General features: G+C 51.2%; 1 protein-coding gene across 1 annotated transcript in view; it reads right to left on the reverse strand.

The window, feature by feature from the left end:
* Positions 1-4,391: 4,391 nt before the first annotated feature.
* The window catches only part of ARHGAP40 (Rho GTPase activating protein 40), a gene marked incomplete at its 3' end in the record, with an annotated part of 30,413 nt that continues 12,566 nt past the window's right edge, over positions 4,392-22,238 (reverse strand). Inside the window, exons 3-15 of the mRNA XM_079783319.1 lie at positions 20,530-20,750; positions 19,940-20,015; positions 19,196-19,344; positions 17,370-17,535; positions 16,196-16,287; positions 15,731-15,808; positions 15,220-15,379; positions 14,148-14,230; positions 12,317-12,523; positions 8,216-8,356; positions 7,273-7,442; positions 5,686-5,741; positions 4,392-4,483 (exon numbers count right to left, since the gene is read on the reverse strand). Coding sequence (XP_079639445.1) covers positions 4,392-4,483; positions 5,686-5,741; positions 7,273-7,442; positions 8,216-8,356; positions 12,317-12,523; positions 14,148-14,230; positions 15,220-15,379; positions 15,731-15,808; positions 16,196-16,287; positions 17,370-17,535; positions 19,196-19,344; positions 19,940-20,015; positions 20,530-20,750 — 1,691 coding nt within the window. The remainder of the gene's footprint in view (positions 4,484-5,685; positions 5,742-7,272; positions 7,443-8,215; positions 8,357-12,316; positions 12,524-14,147; positions 14,231-15,219; positions 15,380-15,730; positions 15,809-16,195; positions 16,288-17,369; positions 17,536-19,195; positions 19,345-19,939; positions 20,016-20,529; positions 20,751-22,238) is intronic.

A 22,238-nucleotide genomic window follows, 5' to 3' on the forward strand; every position in this document is an offset into this window, starting at 1 on the left:
AACGGGTGGGAGTGAGCGGGCTTTCAAATGCTCCTTTTCCTCTTGCCTCGGAAGTGCATACCTCTGAGGCGTGTTCAGTGCTGTCTCCCTGAGTCCTTGATGGGCCACCACAGACAGGACACCCCTCAGACAGGACTCCAGCCAGCCTTACTGGGTCACCTCACTATCCTTCTCCCACTTGACTTGGCCATTTGGCTGGACTGGGGTCCCTGGGGCTGCTGGGGGTGGGCCACCTCGAACCACAAGGAGGCATGACCCTTGCAGCCCTAGAGCATCACTGAGTGGCCAGGGAGGCTCTGCCCCGGTTCCTCCGGCTCTGGGCAAGTGAGGGCAGTAGTGGCTGCAGAATTTCAACTGGTCTTGCCTCTCACATCCCTCAGGCAGGCGGGTGTCCCTCCACCCCTCCCACCTCTCTCAGGGCCAATGAGTGAATAAAGCCTCCGAGATTGACCCCCCAAGGCCCCGCCCACCGTCTCCTGATGAGCCAATCACTGGGTGCGCTGTAGGTGGGCCAAAGAGTGGGAAGGATCTGGATGAAGGTGGTGGGGAGGGCGGGAGGGGAAAGCTCTGGGAGGAGTCCTGACCCATCCCTTAGGCCAGGCTGCCCAGAGAGCCTCTGCCCCAGGCACACGCTGCTTCAACAGCAATAGCCTTGGCTGAGGTCTGTTCCCTGTGCCATTTTGATGTTAGTTCAAATGTCACCTCCTCAGAGAGGTCTTCTGTAGCAGATGCTACACCCCCATCTCTCCCACCACATTCCTGGGTACCCACTGTTCCTGTTCTCACTGATGGCTTCTTATTGCAAGCACCTGGGTCTCTCTGCCCAGGATCTTTCTCCGACACAGTAAGGTGCTCAGCCTGCGGGTCTGAATACCAGGTGAGGTACTTCCTCTGTGCAGGGCTCACGTCTGCCCTTTGCTCAAGGAAACATTCCCACCAGAGGCATCTTTCCAAACCCCACCCTCCTCTCGCAGAAGCTGGAGGAAGCAAGGGCTTGTCACAGTCTGGTCAAGGGGGCTCACACAGCAGATATTAATTTTCTCACAGTTCTGGGAGCTAAAAGTCCAAGATCTACAAGGTGCTGTGAGTTTGGTTTCTGGCGAGGATTCTCTTCCTGGTCTCACTGTGTCCTCACGTGGCCATTCCTCTCTGTGCATGGAAAGAGCATTATGATGTCTCATGGTCTTCTTTTTATATTTTTTATTTTATTGATTTTTTACAGAGAGGAAGGGAGAAGGATAGAGAGTTAGAAACATCAATGAGAGAGAAACATTGATCAGCTGCCTCCTGCACACCCCCCACTGTGGATGTGCTCGCAACCAAGGTACATGCCCTTGACTGGAATCAAACCTGGGACCTTTCAGTCCGCAGGCCGACGCTCTATCCATTGAGCCAAACCGGTTTCGGCTCTCATCGTCTTCTTGTAAGAACACTAGTCCTATGGGATAGGGCCCCACCCTTATGACCTCCTTTAACCTTAATTACCTCTTTAAGAGCCCCGTCTCCAAATACAGTTACCTTGGGAGTTAGGGCTTCAACGTATGAACTTGGGAGGAGGGGCAGACACAATTTAGTCCTTAACAGGCTTCTTAAAAGAAACATGCTCTCAGCCCTAGCTGGCCCCAGACTGCAGAGCCCGGAGAAGCGGGCACCCACTGTGAGCTGTGCTAACCCAGCAGCGGCACTGGTGCAGGATCATCAATCACCATGATGCCACAGGGTGGAAAAAGATGAGCCCCCAGATAGCGCGAAGATGAATGGGGACACTGACGTGTGATTAAACTGGGATCCTCACTGATAGCTGAAGACCCACTCTGAGTGCGAAGTTAGCAGGGCCAGGCCTGGGTTCCTGGCACCCACCAGGTCACCTGCCCCTCCCCCTCCCCCCGCCAAGGTTAAAGAACTGTACTGCAACCACGCAGCTCCTTGTCATGCAGGCTCTGTAACTGATGCGTGAGGCATGCAGGGGACAAGCACAGGTGCGGGGAACCTGGGGCCGATCTTGTCATTAGTCACCATTTCAGGCTGCCTGGCTCTCGTTAATAATTCATAATAATAATGACAGCACTGAATGAGCACTTGCTATAGGTACTTCAGGAGCATGTCCTCATTTTCACACCTCAAACCAAGTCAGGTGGTAAGGACAACAGTTTCTGGAAGAAACAGATAGAAGGGGAGAGAGATATTCAAATGCATTTACTCATCCAATGGATTTTATGGGGCACCTACTATGTGCCATCATATCCACAAAGGTGAGCAAAGCCCACAAGGTCTTATGTTGAAGAGACAGATGATAAAAAAACTAATTAAGTAAAATAATTTCAGGTAATGATAATCAACTAATTTAATTAAGTAAGGAGAGAGAGAGAGAGAGAGAAGGAGAGCAAAACTTCAAACGCCATGGTCAGAGAAGGCCTCTTTAAGGAAGGGATATCTGAGCTGAGCCCCGGAGGTGAGAGGAGCTGGCCATGGGAGTATCTTGTGGGAGAGTGTTCTAGGCAGAGAGACCAGCAAGTGCAGAAGCTCAAAAGCAGGAATGAACTTGGTGTGTCTGAGGAATTGAAAGAAGGCTCACGTGGCTGACTGCAAAGAGAGGGGTAGCGTGAAGGAAATGGCATCAGAAACATGAAATGGGCCGCATAGGTCAGGGTCAGGACACTATTTTAAGTGGTATGGGATCCCTCTGGAAGGTTTTCTGTACGTTGGATTTTAGTAGAATTGAATTTTGTTTTAAAAAGGGCCACTTTACAGAGGATAGCTAAGAGGGCAAGAAGGGAGAGATAGAAGTACAAGAAAACATTGAAGACACTGAAATTTTGGGCCATTATCAACACCATCCTGATCACTATCATCACCAGCACCATTATCATCACTATCATCAGCATCACCATCATCAATATCATCATCATCACCATACCACCACCACCATCACAATTACCATCATCATCATTACCACCACCACATCGCAGTTGATATCACTATCATCAGCATCACCATCATCAATATCATCATCATCACCATCATGGTCATCACCTTACAGGGTCAAGCAGGTTCTATGAATGCACCACCAGTACCCCTTCAGCTAGCACTATTTCAGTGGACAGTGGCCAACTTCTAATTGCCAGCATCTGTATCTCGTTACCTGAGCGCTTTCTCTGGCTCCTGGAGCCCACTATGCCTGTAGGCGTGAAGGCTGGCAGTGCCGGGGAACAAACGCCCACCCTCCTCAGGAGGAGCCCTCAACCAGGAGTTGAAGAATAAATACCCCACGGCCTTGCCCCTTGGGTGGGAATAACTCTGATCAATATCCTCTACGCTGCTCCTCAGAGCTCTCCAGCAAAATTAAGCTCTGGTTGCCCACAGTGGTAACTGCCTTGATCATGCATTCTTTGATGGGCTGCCTGCACTTCTCTATCTCACCTCCCCATTCCCTTGTGTCTCCTGGGCATCACTATTTGTTCTTGCACCATTGTCTCAGGGTCTGCTTCTGGGGGAACACAACAGAGACACGGGATTATTGTGAAAATTAAACTTGTAAAGCTCTTGGCATATATTAAGGGCTTAATAAATCCATTGTTGAACAATGAATGAATGAACAAACAATGAATGAATGAGGCTTCGTCTGCCCTGAGGAGACAGACCCAGAACGGGGGAAAGAAGGAAGGGAGAGACCTGGGACCTTAGCAGACAACAGGTGGAGACCGGCTCTCAGAGAAGCTGTCCCTGCAGCAAACCCCCTCCCCCCTTCAACAGCTGTTGTCATGACTCCACCCCTCCCCCTTCTGAGCTCTCCTCCAGCTCCTCCAGGTGGCTGCAGGTTCAAGGTGTGGCCAGACCACGTTGAGAAACTCAAGGCATTCCCCTCCCTAAGCTCCCATGTTAACTTCCTGCCAGAACAACACCCATGAGAGCGGGGCGGGGGAGAAAAAAACTCGAACAAAGTAAAAGTGACATTTAACTTGTGCCTTTAATGTTCAAACAGAATTTAAATATCATTATAAAATCACAAGCTGGTGCAAAGCTACACTGAACGCATGAGAGCTGCGAAGGGAGGTTTTTCTCTTTCCAGTTCTCCGGGGGTTGCTCTTGGCCATGGTGTCAGCCCCGCACTGCCTGAGGCCCAACCCCCTTCAACTTCCCAGGGGGCTCAGAGAGTGCAAGGGGCCGGCCAAGGCCACAGAGCTCCCTGGCCCGTCTCCAGGGCACCCCCCCCCCCCCCCGGGCTCTGGGGGAGGAGCCGGCCAGCCGGAGCCCTTCCAGGACCCGAGGGGCGCTGCCCAGAAGACGCCTGGGAGGAGCAGCTTGACCTCCCCCTCAGCAGCTGTGCTCCCACGCTGGCGACACCGCACGGGGCGGGCTGTGGCATCCAGGGCCTCCGGACGGTCCAGGGCTTAGGTGGGGCTCTGTTTAATGACCCACTCGCCATAGGGGTTGGCGCGGTACAGATCTAAGAGGTAGGCGTCGGGGTCCAGGCGATGCTCACCTGTGGGAAGCAGGGACAAGGAGGTTGAGGGTGGTGTCTGTGGGAGATGCCGCTGGCCCACCCGAAGCTCCTCACCCTCGCCCCTGTGTGAACCTGGGCTGCTGTGGCTCACAGCTACCCCGTGCTCAGAATTGCCCTCCGCTGACGTCAGATGCCTGCGGGTGGGGCGGGATTCTGGTCCCGCCCTCGGGGCAGCCCACAGCCAATGACTGACGGACACAGAGGTAGGACGACCACCCTCCCTACCTCTAAACGCTGATGCAGTTGGCGCTCCAGAGCCCCCTTGTGGCCAAGGCTAGACTTCACTCCTTCCCCTCCTTCCCTCCGTTGCAAGGCACCCCTCAATGCTTCACTACTCCCAAAGCCTTGTGGCTCTCAACGGCCAGTCCCTGCACCGGCAGCATCAATAGCTCCTGGGCACTTGTTAAAATGCAGATTCTCAGGGCCCGGCCACCTGAGCCTTATCAGCCCTCGGGGTGGTTCTTTTTTTTTTTTTTTTTTTTAATATATTTTATTGATTTTTTACAGAGAGGAAGGGAGAGGGATAGAAAGCTAGAAACATCAATGAGAGAGAAACATCGATCAGCTGCCTCCTGCACACCCCCTACTGGGGATGTGCCCGCAACCAAGGTACATGCCCTTGACCAGAATCGAACCTGGGACCTTTCAGTCTGCAGGCCGACGCTCTATCCACTGAGCCAAACCAGTTTTGGCCCTCGGGGTGGTTCTGACACACCCTTAAAGTTTGAGACTCTGCTCTAAAGAGTGCAGCTGAGGACAGCTGCCCATCCTGGGTTCCCACAGAGCCGGGGACCTCTCAGAGCTGGATATGTGTTGGCAGAATTCCTTAAGGCATCCATGGCCATAGGCCCAGAGCAGTTGGCTTCGGCTCCGGTGGCCCAGAGGCCTCACTTTCGCTGGCGGTGCTGGAAAGCACCGCACTAGGCAAGACGTGCTGCCCTCTCCAGGCCAGAGGCCACAGCAGGCCATCCTCCAAACTCCAAGATGGAATCCTAAGGCGTGGCCACAAGCTGACCTTTAACCTCACAGCAGGGTCCTACCTGGTTTCCTGGGAGACAGAGGCCTGAGGGAAAGGCTCAGCCAAGGTGGACTCTGGCCTCTCCGAGAGGGGCCCAGTGAGCCCTCATGGTCAGGGAGCTGCAGGGGCCTGGGCTCAGACCCACGCCCCGCTGGGAACTTACTGAGATTCCCTCCAACTTCGTAGAGGACGATGTCGGCTGACTTCCTCAACCTGCTGCTGCAAGACAGAGAGGAGAGACTCACCGACCTCTTCTGCTGGAGGCTACAGGACCAGCTGATAGATCCTCCCTTCCCCCAACTGGTGGGCAGAGTATGACGTAACCTGCAGCCGGGAAATACCTGAGTGCCTAACCATGTACCTTATATATGGACTCTACATTGAACCAACAATCAGAACCTGACCAATACCCTAAGGTAAGCCCTTGTTCCTAAGTACCTGAGTGCCTAACCATGTACCTTATATGGGCCATACATTAAGCCACCAATCAGCGCGTGCCGAGTACACTAAGCCCCCATTCCTTCCCATTCCTCCCCTCAGAAGGAGTGCTCGCCTCTGCACGGGTTGCTGTTCTCCCCTTGTGAGACAGCCCGGCAGGTTTTTCCCCTAATAAAGCCTGTACTCCTGGTTTTCGGCTCCCGACTGGTCTTTCACCAGCAACTGCTTCCAGACCCCAGGCCTGGGAGGGGCAGTCCTCACTAATTTTTGGTCCCAGCTGGGAGGTGAGACATACGGACCTTCCCGAGAAAGCTGGAGCCACGAAGGAGCCCAGCGCCAGAGACATGGAAGAGGCAGGTGACGGCACTCGGGGAGGGCTAGGCGTGGGTCCCCCCACAAGGCCCCTACCTGCTGGGTCTCAGAATGGAAGCTACGAGAGTGGTGGGATGAGGAGTGACATGGGGGGACAGGAGCCTGCTGTGAGGGGCAAATTCTGAGTTAAAATGAATTGTGAGTATTGTGTGATTATGCATGATAATTATAGTCATCATATAAGTATCATGTAATTACCATGTGAATTCAATTCCACAATCTGTCCCCAATGTGCCTGTGGCTCTGGGCAAGCCTCTTCCCTTCTCTGGGCCTCAGTTTTTCCATCTGCACAAGGAGGACCTGGACTAGTCCAAGAACTGGACTAGACACTTGCTAATGACTGACACTGCTAGGTCTTTCTTGCCAACTCCATCACGGAGGCACCTGAGCTCAAGCTGTTCCTTGCATCCTGGAATGACAGTTGCATATCAGCCCCTCTGATCCTCTTTCGGCTCTTTGGTCACGCTACCTCAGGACCTTTGCACATGCAGTTTTCTGTGTCTGGAAGTCTTACCTCATTCCCCAGACTATACCAAGTACCTTGTCTTACATTCACATTGTTCCCGGTATTTCCTATAAAACCGAATACAGTTTGTGAACTACCTGATATTGCCTTTGTGGCTATTTGACACATGTCTGTCTCTTCCACAGGGCTCTGAGCTTGTAAGTCCAGGGCCCCTGTCTGCTCTTTTCATTGTGATTCTAGCCTTCCACATGGTACCTGGTCTATAGCAGGCATTCATGAAATACCTGTTAAACTGAATAAATGAATGCTATTATCACTTTATTTGAAGCCAAGAAGCTCTCTACGAAGGTTGGAGAACCCAGTTCTGATCTCCCCGGAAAGGGAAAGGCCAACAGCCTGCTGGCCTTCAGCTCTGAGTGCTGACCCCTCCTTGGAATCGCTCCCTGCTCCCTGTCTTGGGGAGGTGCCCCTTACCGTGGGAGGAGGCTGTCCTTGTCCTCATTGCCCTCTTGACCCTGTAAACCAGGGCTGAGGCGCCCTGTGAACTGCCTGAGGACATGAGCCACTTTGGTGCTGGGGGTCAGGGGCACCTCCAGGGTATCTTTGATAAGCCAGGCCACCTGAATCTTTGCCACTGTGGGAGCCTGCAGAGAGAGAAAGCTCCATATGCATGGGCACACACATGCATACCTGGAATTCAAATGTGTGCACATAAATATGCACACAGGTGCACTTCCATAAATACCCACACTAAAAATAGAAGATGCACACGTATACATACACACCAGCCACTTACTCACAGATCATACCTTGTTCACATACATGACGCCCCCACAGTGTGCATACACAAACACAGGCACAGAAACATGTGTGTAGATGCGTTCATACTGGTACACACAACAGGAGTGCATGAAATGCACCTACGAACACACGCACACAGGTTTATATAAATACTCATCCCCCATGCACATCATGCACAACGCGACACAGGTCAATTTCTCTGTTTGGGACTCTAATAAGGAACCCTGTTCAGGATTCCTCCCAGGAGCACTCAATATTCTTGGAAAGCCCTTTCCTTCTATTACCCCTTCCTGGTCCAAATCACCCCTCACCCCGCAAAGCGACTCCCACTTTCCCAACCCTCCGCCAGGCACACAAAGGGCTGCCTAAAAATGGGGCAAGGAAGACAGCTTCTAGAAGTCCCTGCACCACGCCATTTCCCTATCCTCAGCGCCGTCATCTCCCCGCTTTCTGAGACACCTGCTCCTCGCTCGCTGCGGTGGGGCCGGCGCGACCCCTGGTGGCTGCAACGGGAAGCGCAATGGTAGCGAATACCCGGAGGATGCGGGAACGCTAGGCGCCCTCCAGCCGCCTCTTTCTCCCTGCGCCTGGGGTTGGGGTGTGAGCGGGCACTTACCGCCTCGGGGCCATCCCCCTCCTTGTCCCTGTCTGCGTGTGTCCTTCGCAGCCAGGTTTTGAGGGCCGCGTCGCAGAGCTGGGGGCGCCTGCTACTGCTGTCGTTCAGGTTTCGCACCTGGGCGACCAAGAAAGAGGAGACCTGGCCAGAGAGAATCACGTTTTAGCAGGAGCACGGGGCTGCCGGCAAGAGGCAGAGCCTGCCAGTCCCTGTGGCATCTTCCTTGTCCCAGCACCGCACACGGAGTTGCCAATACATATTTGTTGAACTTGGGGCTGAAGCACTAGTTTGGTGGGAAGAGGGGAGCCATTTGGCCCCTAAAGAAGGCCACAGAGTAGGGGACTCGAAGAGCCCACCCTTGGGTTTGGCTGGAGGCTCCTACACCTGCTGTGGCTTGGCTGCTCATTGGTGCACTCAGGCAGGGATGTCCCCAAACACACCTGGAGTGGGCTAATGCTCGGAGAACCCCCAGCCAGCCCTGCGTTGGCAAATTCCCACAGGGACCCATACTCTTCTCTGGAATCAGAAGCCAGCAGGGGGAGTCAGGAGAATCCTGTCTCCGTGACCCTGATAATGAAGAGCATGTGCTCTGGGGTCTGACAGGCCTGGTTCCATTCTGGGCCCCTCTGCTTACTGGCTCTGTGATGCCTGAACAGGATGATACACATGAAGGAAAAAGGAGGGGGAATTCTCCCATTTTGTGTATCTACATCTATGTTGCCTGAAACCTTTACAGCAAGAAGGCATGTAGGCGTTTCTTGACTTTTTAAAACTCCCTTCAATAAAAAGTGTTAGAATCAAACTAGAGGCCCAGTACATGAAATTAGTGCACAGGTAGGGTCCCTAGGCCTGGCCAGTGATCAGGGTTGATCAGATTCCCCGCCTCCCTGCCTCCTCCTTCCCTCACTCCCTCAGTGCCCTACTGCCGCCGCTGGTCACCCGCCATGTTCCGTGCCACCCCCTGGAGGTCAGCACATGTCATAGCAAGTGATTGAACTCCCAGTCTCCCGGTCAAACTCTCGGGGACACTTTGCATATTGGCCTTTTATATATACAGATGTGCTTTAGTAGCCATATGACCTCAGAGAGCTGAAGTGGCACAGAGAAGGCAGGAACTATGGGCTGTAGGTACAGGCCTGTATGGGGGAAGGGAAGGGGTTTTCCATAGGGTTGACTCTTGAACTAGGTCTTGAAGAATAAGCAGAGGGTCAACACCAAAAAATCAAGCAACCCAATTAAAAAATGGGCAAAGGACCTGAGTAAACATTTCTCCAAAGGACATACAGATGGCCAATAGACATATGAAAAAATGCTCAACATCACTAATCACTAGAAAGATGCAAATTAAAACCATCGTATATAATAAGAGCCTAATATACTAAGTGTCCAGCCGTCCAGTTGTCCATTCAACCAATCAAAGCATAACATGCTAATAATATGCTAAGGCCACTCAACTGCTCGCTATGACATGCATTGACCACCAGGGGGCAGATGCTCCAACTGGTAGGTTAGCTTGCTACTGGGATCTGGCCAATCGGGACTGAGTGAGACAGGCCGGACAAGCTCTGGAGCCCTCCCGTGGTCCCTTCCCAGCTGGCCAACCTCCTGCGTCCCTCCCTGGTCCTGATTGTGCACCGGTGGGGTCTCTCAGCCTGGCCTGCACCCTCTTGCAATCCAGGACCCCTTGGGGGATGTCAGAGAGCCCGTTTCAGCCCGATCACGCAGGTCAGGCCGAGGGACCCCACTGGTGCATGAATTTGTGCACGGGGCCTCTAGTCTATATATATATATATATAAATGGGTAATATGTAAAATGTCCCCTCGGGAGTTTGACCAGGAATTTGATTGCTTGCTATGATGTGCGCTGACCACCAGGGGGTGGCACAGAACGAAGGAAGGCCCTGGCCAGCAGTTGGCAGCTGAGGAAGGAAGGCCCTGGCCGGCAGCCAGAAGGCCCCGATTGGCCCTGATCACCAGCCAGGCCTAGGGACCCTCCCGGTGCACGAATTTCGTACACCGGACCTCTAGTAATGAGATATCACTGCATGACTGTCAGAATGGCTACCATCAATAAATCAGTAAACAAGTGCCGTTGAGGATGTGGAGAAAAGGGAACCCTAGTGCACTGTTGGTATGAATGCAGTTTGGTACTACTGTGAAAAACAGTATGTAAGTTCCTCAAAAAATTAAAAATGGAACTGCCATTTGACCTAGTGATTCCACTTATGGGAATTTATCTGAAGAAACCAGAAAACACTAATTTGAAAGAATATAAGCACCCCTATGTTCATTGCAGCATTATTTACAAAAGCCAAGATCTGGAATCAGCCCAAGTGTCCATCAGTAGATGAGTGAATAAAAAAGCTGTGGTACATTTACACAGTGGAATACTACTCAGCTATAAAAAGAAGGAAATACTACCCTTTGCAACAGCATGGATGGACCTGGAGAGTATTGTGCTAAGTGAAATAAGCCAGTCGGAGAAAGACAAATGCCATATTATTTCACTCATATGTAGAACCTAATGAATGAAATGAACTAACTAGCAAAATAGAGGAAGATTCATAGATAGCAGGCTGACAGCTGTTGTGGGGGCGTGTAGAGGGCAGGGGGGTTGTAGGGGTTGAGCAGAAGAGAAAAAAACTCATGGACATGGACAACAGTGTGTTGATTTTATGGGGGATAAAGGGAATTGGAGAAGTGTATGCGGGGATAAATGATGATGGAAGGAGACTTGACTTGGGGTGGTGAACATACAATACAGTGTACAGATGGTGTGTTGTGGAATTGTGCACCTGAAGTATAATATTGTTAACAAGTATCACCCCAATAAATTCAATAAAAAGAAAAAATAAACAAAGAAAAGAAAAAGAATAAGCAGAGGTTTCCAGTTTCCATCCTTTCTAAAAAAGTAAGGGAATTCCAGGCAGAGTGAACTACATAAGTAAAAATTCAGAGATGTGAAGTGCAGGATGAGTGAGGAGAACTAGCTGGCATTTGGTGTGTTTAGAACACAAAGGGGCGCCTGGGTGTGATGAGGGAGAAACTGAGAAAAGTCAGAGCTTCACTTTCTGGTTTCTGAAATTGAAAATTATCTTAATAACTTTATGGGTGGAGGGAAGAATAGGAAGAAGGAAGGAGGAAAGGAAGGGAGGGAGGGAGGGAAGAAAGGTAAGTGGATCATGGATAGATCGATTGGTGGGTAGGTGGATGGATGAATGCATGGATTGGTTGATGGGTGAGTGAGTGGGTGGATGGATGGATGGATGGATGGGTGGATGGATGGATGGATGGATGCATGGCTGAATGGTAGATGGATGGATGGATGCATGGGTTGGTGGATGGGTGAGTGAGTTGGTGGATGACTGGCTGGCTGGATGGATTGGTGAGTGGGTGAATGGGTGGATGGCTGGGTGGGTGACTAGATGGAAGGATGAATGGAGAGATGGAAGGAAGAGGCTACACATTTCTAAGTAGTGGCCTGAGGGCAGTGCTGGGCAGTGCTACCTTGCATCCATGGGAGTCTCAAGTGCTGCAGGGGACTTAGTGTTTCTGTTCCATCCCCCAGCTGTCAGCAGGCCTTGCATGTCCACACCACAGAGGGACATCTTTCCCTACCCCTGCCCCTTGTCCTTGCTTTGGATTGTTACACTGGGCAAGGCTCATAGAGGAAGGGGGTGTCTTGGTTATCTGGCTCAGGCCTTTGTCTTAGGCAAGCCCTGTGTCCGTAGCCTGAGGCGGAACAGGGGTGAGGGTGGCTTTTTCAACATCATTAAAGCTTTGAGGTGAAGGAATTATTTGTGGGAGCTTAGGGAACACCTTTAACCTGGGGTAGACCAGATAGCTGTAGATTGGCTGGGAGGTGTGGGAGTGTGGACACCTTTTAGACACTAAGGCAGGGGGAAAAGAAGACATAGGTCATACATAGGAGCCAACAAAGGTCCCAGAAGAGACACAACTAGGGATCTGAAAGGACAGTACCCACAATCATGGATGGCAGGGACTACAGAGCAGCTGTAGCCAGAGGAGAAAAAGGGCCCATACCTGCTACCCAGGTGGACAGCGTGCCCCCTCCCCTCACAGTTGGCCCACAGCACTCACCATCCAGAGCAGATCCTGGTAGTGCACCATCAGCTGCACCACCTCGGCAGCCCCCTCTGCCAGCTGCTTCTCCCTGCCCTTGAGGAGTTTGGGGGGCTGCCCTCGGTGCAGGAAGAGATTAGGGGCCATTACCGTGGAAACATTCCACAGTGTCATCTTGTTGCTCTGCTCCTGGGCCACCACCTTCCTGAGGAATTCCAGGAGTGCCTGGGGAAGGGCACAGAACTTTCTTTAAATCTTAGCACACCCCTGGGGTGCCCTACCTTCCCCAGAACATCCTGCTGTGCTACTTGGGGGCCTTGCAAGGAGCTAGGGGTGGGCATAGGGGTTTTAGTTTCAGCTTTGCCATCAGCACACCCTGTGACCTCTCTGTGTCTGTTTCTGACAAAACATGGCCCAAACTTTCCCCTCTTCCCTGCTCCCTCAGAGGTTAATGAAACACCCGGGTCAAACTTCAACTTCCAGGCAGAAAAGAGCCACAACGCTGGGAAGTGGGTATTTTCCTGGCAAGTCCAACACAATTCCTTTACCTGGATCTGGGGTGTCTGAATCTGCCCCAAAGGCAAGGGAAAGAACAGGGAAGCAGAGACAATGGGAAGGAAGGGAGATGGTGGTAATAGCTGCCATTTATTAAGTGTTCCTTGTGTTCCTGGTGCCTTAGCTAGCACCTTCCATGCATTTATCATCTCATTTAATTCCCACAAGTCTTTAAAGTAGGTTCTGCCATTTGTACCCATTACATAGAGAAGGAAAACTGTGGCTTGGAGGATGTGCCCAAGGCCACATAGCCATTAAGGATGAACAGAAGGAGCGGGGATAGAAGGATGGATGGATGGATGGATGGATGGATGGATGGATGGATGGGATGGATGGATGAATGGATGGATGGTTGGGTGGTGGATGAGGTGGATAGAAGGAGGGAGGGAGGATGGGAGGAAGGGAGGGAGGGAATGTATTGAACACTTGCTAAGTACCACATCATCTACTCTGTGATTCCTTATGTATTAGCTCTTGTATTCTACAAACAATCACACAGATGGTATTATTAGCCTAAGTTTACTGAAAAGGAAACAAATTCAAAGAGGCTGTCTCTTCAACAAAGCTGAGGCACAAGGCGTGATGGTTACTTGAGCCCAGGTCTATCTGGTTATAAATACTCCTTCAGGGCCTCCTGTGTCCACGTCAGATAAGGGTTCCAGTAGACCTGGGGTCTCCTCACAGCCACACCCTAGCAGTATGTCTTGGATTTGACCCAAGGACAGCCAGAAGGGTGCTGGGACCTAAGCCCAGGCTGCACCCCAACCCCAGCCCCCAGTCCTGAATGCCCACTCCCATAATACACAGTGGGAGTTCCCCAAGTGAGTATTTCCCAAACTAGTGCTCCACGGAACACCATGCAATGCAATGCTTTCCATAACAAAAGAGGTCCCTGGACACCTGACTCAGGAACTGCTACACATTCTAGTCCCACCTGGAGATTCACAAAGCCTCAGCATATCATGGCTCTGAGAAGTCCTGTAGGAAGGGATGATCCTAACCTCACTTCACTGACTCAGTGTCCACCCATCTTATCTGGACAGAGAGCCTTCTCCCTGGGACTGACAGCGATGCTGGGCAGTGCACACTCCAGTGAGCACCATGTCCTCTCAGGGCTCATCTCCTTTAGGGAAAAGGTCTCAGGAAAGACTTGGCCATCACTGTTGGTCATCACTGCACCCCAGCTCCTGGCAGAGTTGTTGAATGAATGAATGAATGAATGGGCACACTTGGAGCCATTACTGTGGCTGTGGGCTGAGATGACAGAGTGGAGGCAGCTGGAGGTAGCTTTCACCTTCAGGGCGTTCCTGTTGGGTTCCGGGAGAATCAGGATGAGCAGGTGGAGGGCCTGCAGGCGCTGCCTCAGGTCAGGGATGTCTGAGGGAAGAGGGCAGACTTGGTCTCAGTCTCTCCGTGAGGCTCAGAGACTCTCCCTCAGTCCGGAGCCCCATTCTTGGGGGAGGGGAGATTCCAGAAAATCATTCTTTTAAAAAAATGTTTTTTTACATTGATTTGAGAGAGAAAGAAAGGGAGAGGGAGAGAGAGATAGAGATAGAAACAATAATGAGAGAGAAACATCGATTGGCTGCCTCCCAAAACCCCCTACCTGGGATCAAGCCCACAACCTGGGCATGTGCCCTGACTGGGAATCGAACCAGTGACCTCTTGGTGCATGGATCAATGCTCAACCAACTGAGCCACACCAGCCAGGGCAGGAAACCCTTCTTTATAAAGCCTGGAACTGTTTCCTGGGCTAGCATTAGCTCAGACAGAGCCCCAACCAGTGCTGATCTTGAGGCTCACTATACCGTGTGAATAAAAACAACACACATGTGCATGCACACACACACACATACACATGCACATACCTATGCCCAGACATGCAGCCTGAGAGGTATATCCCAGGGTCAGAAATGCAATTGGTTCGCCTCGTCACACTGCACACGCACACTCATGCACATTCACAGACAACACACACATACATGCACACACACATACCGTATTTTCCGGCGTATAAGATGACTGGGCATATAAGATTTTCCTGGGTTAAAAAGTCGTCTTATATGCCGGAAAATACGGTAGTCCAATATATCTAATCCATTATATCTAATCCCATCAATATAGTCCAATATACCGTATTTTCCAGCGTATAAGACGACTTTTTAACCCAGGAAAATCTTATACGCCCAGTCGTCTTATACGCCGAAAGTACGGTAATACACATGCACACATACACACATACTCAGACACACACACATGCACCTCCTCTCCCGTCAGGCAGGGATCAGGTAGTCCCATTTTCCCACCACCTTCCCTCCCAGGCCATCAGAAGCTCTTCTCCCAAATGCAAAGGCTGGGACACTCACTGGGCACCACAGCGAAGGCTGGCAGGTACTCAGCAGTGAGCAGAGGTGCTGGCAGCTCCCGGATAAACCTTTTGAGCAAATCGGACGCATCATTGTGGTGAACCTCGTCCCAGCTAAACAGGCCAGTGTGGAAATCTCTCTCCAGCTTTTGTTCCAGCCCCTGAAGGAAAGAGGGGCACTAATGAGAAGTTGGCTCAAGGCTCCAGGAAAAGTTGCTCCACCACTTCTCTGAGCCTCAGTTTCCTCATCTGCAAAATGGGGACAATAATAGCACTCATCTCGAAGGAGTTTTGTGAGGATTAAATGGCCTGATGTGTGTAAGTCACTCAACAAATGTCGACAGTCTCAATCCTATGCTATATGGTGCCACCTCTAGCCTTTCAAACCCTCTTGAATTCCAGACCCAAACAGAGACCAACAGGCCGTGAATTGGATTCTCTTCAGGATTAACGCACACGTGAGGATGCTGGGAGATGCAACCTCAGCGAGGTGGGGGAAGCCAAGCCATTACCTTGACCCTGGCCTGCGATCCAGGCACTCTGAGAATGCCTTCCATGTCCAGCCCCCTCTTTTCCAAACAGGACAGCAGCTGTGAGAAAAAGAATCCACCATTTAAACCAGCAACCACTGAAAAGTGGGGTTCAAACTGGCGTGTGTGTCTCCCAGGAAAACAAGGCAGAGAGAGCTAGGAGGCGAAGAATGGCTTTCTTGGCCACTTCCATGAGCCAAGCATTGTTCTGGGAGCTTTTTCCCTAAATATGCATTTTCCTCATTCACTCTCTAATAAGAGAATACTGTTATTCTAACCCCACTTCACGAACACTGAAAGGCAGGCTCATAGAGGTTCAGAAATCCACCCAAGTCTCAGCTAGCATGTGCCAGAGCCAGAATCGGAACCCAGGTCTCCTGGTTCTGATTGTATCTCCCAAGGCCAGCTTCTGGCTAGCTAAAGGAGGCCAATCTGGGGACAACTTACAGCTTGAAGTACCAGTGGCACCTGGGTGCTGGGGAGGGCTTTGCGGTCAGCTTCCAGCAGGGCTTCGAGGGGCACCCCAAAGAGGCGAGTTTCTGCGGGAAGTCCAAAGAGTAGAAGGGGCGTTTCACTTCCTGGAATGACAGCTGGTCTCCAACCTGCAACATCTCCTGGGCGACTAGAATCAGACTCCTTTCCCTGTGTGAGGACTGAGCTCTGGAGGGTGGCTGAGCTCAACCTGCTCTCAGGCAGAACACGAGGCCTCAGCAATAATGAAAACATTAGATGCATCACAGAGCAGAACGTCTCAGCTGGATAAAGAGGCGTTGAAAGAAAAGGTGCTGCTGCCCGTGGAGCACTGGGTGCCAAGTGTAACAATGTCTGGGGGAGAGGATTTTGCTCAGCAGGGATGGAGCAAGTTCCAATGAAATGTACTTCCCAGGTCTTCTCAACCATCGCGCCTTGCAGGCTTCTCAGATAAACTCATCTTTCCAAGTCTGCTCTGCAATGTTCTTCCTTCTCATTCACTTGCCTACCCCTTTCTCTACTAAACCCCTTCTCCTGGTCTACCCATCCACCATCCCCTTTCTTTATCAAGAAACAAACAAAAAATTGCAATGCGTAATGTTGACAATGATGCAGTGAGATGAACAGTCTCATACACTATTGAAGGGTAATAATACCCAGAACCTCACCAGTATTTTCTAAAACAATCTAAGATGCATTCAAAGTTGAATGTGCATCAATGAGCCCAATCTGGGGACACCCACCAACATCTGAGCAAGAGGAAACAATTGTTGATTTAAGTCATGAGTTTTGAGGTTGCTTGTCATATAGCACTATTGTGGCAATAGCTGAATGAGACAAAAACCCAGAAATGTCCATAATTCTAAATATAAAGTGAAAAAAGGGTTTATATACATGGGGTGGGGGAGGAAGATGATATTCTAAAAGCGAATAGTGCTTACATCTGAATTATATTTTTCTTTTTTGGATTTTACTCTACTTCTCAAATTTCCTACAGTGAGCAGGAACTGTTTTCAGATGCAAAACACATACATGTAACGGAAGGAAATAAAGCAGCTGAACATATTCTGGTGGAAGATTCCCCACGCAACTCGCTCAACGAGAAAGCCAGGACGTTAGTCACAGGGATTTGAAGTGCTGGCCTGCTGACCTGCTGCCTTCTGCTTCCCCGCCTTGCTCCTCTTCAGGTCCAAGCCCAGGACATCGCAGAGCGCAGTCAGCTCGATGAGGGCCAGAGCAGCGATCTTCTTCAGGTCCTGCGAGGACAGGTCTCCAATCCTCGTCAAGCCAAGCCTGCCTTTGGGAATCCTAAACTTCTAGGGAGGGAAGCAGAGACAAGCAAGCCGGATGTCCTGTAAGTGTGTTGAGGCCCCGCCCCCACCCCATCCTTCACCCATCCCACCCCCAGGCGGTTAGGGGGAGAAAGAGCAGAGTGGATGAGAGCAGGGGCTCAGGATTTCATCCCAGGTTCAAGGCCCACCTCCACCAGACCTCCACCTCACATTCTGAACCTCTAATTCCCCATTTGTACTCATACAACAGTGCTTACCCCATAGTTTTTGAGGGTAAAGGGGTATAAAGGGTGCCAAGCACATAACAGTAATGGGCAGCTCTTTTTATTGACTGTATTCCAATCTGAGGGCTGGAGGAGAGGGACCACCCCCATGGGCCTCTTATTTTGCTTCGATTCTGATCCTTTGTTGCTCTCCCTCGCCCCACCTATCCCTATCCTTCCTCTGCCAGACCCCAACCCAATGCTCCTCTTCCTCAATATTGATTGAAAAATAAATGATGCTCGACCTCGCCATCTAGAGGCAAGAGTGGGGATCTACAAGCATATCCCCGTTCCCCCCCTCCCACCCCCCCCACCCCCAACCCCACCACTGCCGTAGGTGAAAAGTCTGAAAAACAGCAAGAGGGAGGGGCAAATGTGTTTAGTATTTGCCTGGAGGACTTGACCAGATTATGGCCCAGTGCCCATTCGAGTGCGCGAAGGCAGTGGTCGGCAAACTGCGGCTCGCGAGCCGCGGTTTGCCGCTCTGTTGACTAATGAGTTTGCCGACCACTGACCTAGACTCTCGATTCCAATAATTACAGGCTGTTGTTGTTCCTTGCGATTAAGCCCTTATCCCAGTGGTCGGCAAACTCAGTCAACAGAGCAGCAAACCACGGCTCACGAGCCGCAGTTTGCCGACCACTGCTCTAAGGGCAAGGAAGTGCTGTGGTTGTAGGTCATAATGTTATGGCTATCATACAGCCCAGTGCTTGCTCTGTGGTGCATAGAGCCAAACTTCCTGGGTTCAAATCCTGACTTTACCTGTGAGTTTGGGGAAATAATTTTACCTTTCTGTGTGTCAATTTTCTTACCTGTAAAATGGGGCTAATAACAGTATCCACTTCAGGGTTTTGGGGGGAGATTCAATTTGATAAAGTGATAAAACACAGTGCCTGACAAAGTAAGTCCTCAATTATTATAACTATCACTATTTTTAAGTATTTACACAATTACCGTTAACATAACAGGAACATAACAGATGAAATTAAATCATGTATGTATAGTATTTGGTATATGCCCGGTCTATGGTAAAAGGTCTACTAGCATATGTGGTATCTTCGGCATTATTATTATCATTCATAGTTTAACGGGAAAATCAAATCATCAAGGATAGAAGATATGATAATGTTGAACATCAATGATGCTTTAGAAATAGGAAGTCAGTCTTTAAAAAACTTTGACATACAATGGTTACCTAAGATACTATCGCTGGGAGAAACCAGGTGAATAGCACAAGGGAACTCTCCTATTTTTGCCACTTCTTGTGACTCTAAAATTATTTCAAAATAAATAGCAAAATCCTATTTGAGTGAATGAAAGCACTTTTACACTGTAGTAGAGGTTACTGCACATTTCCTAAGGAGTAGAGAGGAATGGTCAGTGGGGGGCCTGGCCCCCAGTCCCCTGGGCAGCATCCTCACCGGCAGGGACCCCTTGCTCCAGGCACAGGTGCCCCCCGGGGGCTGCCTGCCCCTCTGCAGGAGCAGTGCGGCTTGTTCCGAGTAGGCAGAGTCCATGTGGAAGGCTTGCTCCATCCCAGCCTGTGCCGGCGGCCCCTCAGGCTCTGCTGCTGCTGGGAAACAGGACAGAGAGGCAGTCAGGACCTGCCGCCTCCCACCTCCTCCTGCCCAGAGCCCCAGGGAGAAATTTCTCAGGCTTCGGCCCTTCCCAGTAGTGATTGCCTAAGATCAGGGGGCTGAGATCGTGACCCCAGGAAGTAAGTTCCTAAGCCCTTTGCCCCAAGAAGTGATTGCCCAGGATCAAAACCCCAGGACCAAATCAATACCGTTAGGGATCAGATCCATTGCCCCAGGAAGTAGTTTCCTGCTAAGGCCCATTGCCCCAGGAAATAGTTTCTAGTTAAGGCCCATTGCCCCAGGAAGTAGTTTCTAGCTAAGGCCCATTGCCCCAGGAAGTAGTTTCTAGCTAAGGCCCATTGCCCCAGGAAGTAATTTTCCAGGCTAAGGTCCATGGGTCTGATGGGAAAACCCCACTCAAGGGCTGACCTTGTCCCTTGGGGTTTCTTCCTACTGCCCTGGAGCAGGGAAGGCAAGGAACCACCAGGAAGAGAAAACGCTCAGAGGTGTGCACCTTCTCTTACCTCACAGAGCAGCCCTGTGCAGCCTGGAGGATTCCCAGGGCCCAGGAAAATGAAGGCCACTTACCTGGAGGAGACTTAGGGCTCCCGGAACTGAGCTGGGTCCATTTCATACCTGAATGCCCATTCTCTGAAGGCATTTCCTAAACAAATTACAGACAATTCCCAATTAATTCTATTTCCCAACCCTGGGAAATAGAAGCCAATCACGACCCCGTCTTCACAGACGGAGCAGCTGAAGCAGAGATCTTGCCCAAGACCCCATGGCTGCTGAGTGGGGGAGTGGGCGCTGGCCCAGGCCTCTCTGCCTTCAGTGCCTATTGTATTAAGCATGTGTCATGCCACTTCAAAATATCCCAAGAAAGAATAAAATGCCCATGACCTCTCAGGTTACAAGTGTCGGCAGGATATACAACTGATAAAAACATAATTGTCCTGACAACAGTTATCTAGAGAGAGAACCTAAGCTTTCAGGCCCAGGCAAGAACACGTGGTGGCAACAGGCGAATGCACACACAGCGGACAGCCCTGCCTGCAACATGGGGGCACAGTGGCATGCAAGCACTCACCAGCACAGCCTTGCAGCAGGACCAGCATTCAGGATGTGAATGGGCCCAGCAGACAGGGCCTGCAGTCCCCCTTACGCTGCTGACTTACCCCTGAATTGAAGCCCCCAAAGATGTCCCTGACATCTCTAACAGGTGCCTTGTGGCGTCTTCGTGCCGAGCGGAAATAGATGTCCAGCCGGCGGCGCACAGCGGCCACCTGGGTCTGTGTGAGGGTGGACAGGAGCCCCCGGTGATGACTGTCCAAGCCCAGGCCACCAAGGAGGTCCGACAGGCCCGTGTCCTGCAGCCACTGGGATTCAGTTTCTCCTTCTGCCAATAGAGGGAGACCACCCAGATAAATACACACAACCACACTCTCAGCCACACGCACTAACCAAGTCACATGCAGAAACACACACTCAACGTGAGTGCAAGAAACACCCACATATCTGATCACGAGACCCACTAACACCAACCACACTCTTCAATGTGGAGAAGATCTAACAAAATACCAGAGAATTTGGGGGGGATGGATGGCATTAACCAGTATCTGGATTTAACCCTATAAAATCATATTCTCTCGGAAACAGCAGGCTGAGGAGGGGCGCCTGCCTGTTCTGACTGGAATGTAGCTATGAACTCACCCCCCTCCCAAATCTGACAGAGATCACCACAGGGTCACATGGGCCCAGCCGTGGAGAGCACGGGCAAGCAGCTGCTGTCCCCTTGGATAGTCTCACTCTATTCAGGACCTTATTTGTGTTGAAATAATCCCCTCAACTGCGCTTTGTAAGGAAACTGTCATGGTCTTACAGCAAAACCATTCTTCCAAACCGTGGGGTGGTGTTGAGACTGCAGGTCCCTGGGTCCCATCTCCAGAGATTCTGCCCCCGGAGTTCAGGCTCAGGACCTGGGAATCTGCACTTGAACTCCCGCCTTCCCGCCCAGACGATTCTAATACAATGGAGTCCTCAGATCACACTTGGGGAACACCCGTGAGTTCCGTCCTTATTATGGGGAAAACAGACAAGAACTTGGGGAGGAACCTGTACCCATGTGTGAGCTGATTGCTGGGGTGCCCAGTTTGACCAATCAGTCAACCAAGTGCTGGTGGTTCAAACTATCAAAACTGCTTTTACGGCAGGCAGCCTGGGCTGTGCCACGCACAGACGTTTCCCCACAGCATCCCCCATGCACTTGGGAACCAAACAAACGCTGCCAGGGCGGCCACAACGTTGTGGGTCCTCCCCTACCTGTGCCAGCTGGTGAAGGCACCGATTCCACTGTGATGCCAGGACCCGTTTCTCTCCTCTAACCTCGGGATCTCTTCCAAACACCAGTGTTTCCTGAAGGTACCCTAGGAGCTCTGAGTCTCCCGCATGACCACACATGTTGTACACCATGGGCTAGCACCGCTGACTCATGCCAAATCCAGGTTTCTGTGTCAATGCCCTTCCGTTCCCTCATTCATCGAACACGTAGGAAGGAGTACAAGAATGGGCTTGGCTCTGTTCTAGGCCTGAGGGTACAGCAGTGATGGACAATGGCCCAGACCTCTTGGAGCTTACATTCCACTGGGGCACACAGGCAAAGCACAAGTAAATGCACTGTGTCATGTCCGGTGCGGCTATGTGCTCTAACGCTAAATAAAGTGGGTCCAGGGGCTAGAGAGTGAGGGGCGGGGTGCTGTTTTACTTACTAGTAAGGAAGTCAAGATTTCCAAGGAGGTGGCATTTGAGCCCAATCCTGACTGGAGAGAACAGACCAGGCAGATCCCTGAGGGAAGGGCGCTACAGGCAGAGGGAACAGTGAGGACGA

Source organism: Cnephaeus nilssonii (assembly GCF_951640355.1).
Source record: "Cnephaeus nilssonii genome assembly, chromosome: 11".
Taxonomy (NCBI): Eukaryota; Metazoa; Chordata; class Mammalia; order Chiroptera; family Vespertilionidae; genus Cnephaeus; species Cnephaeus nilssonii.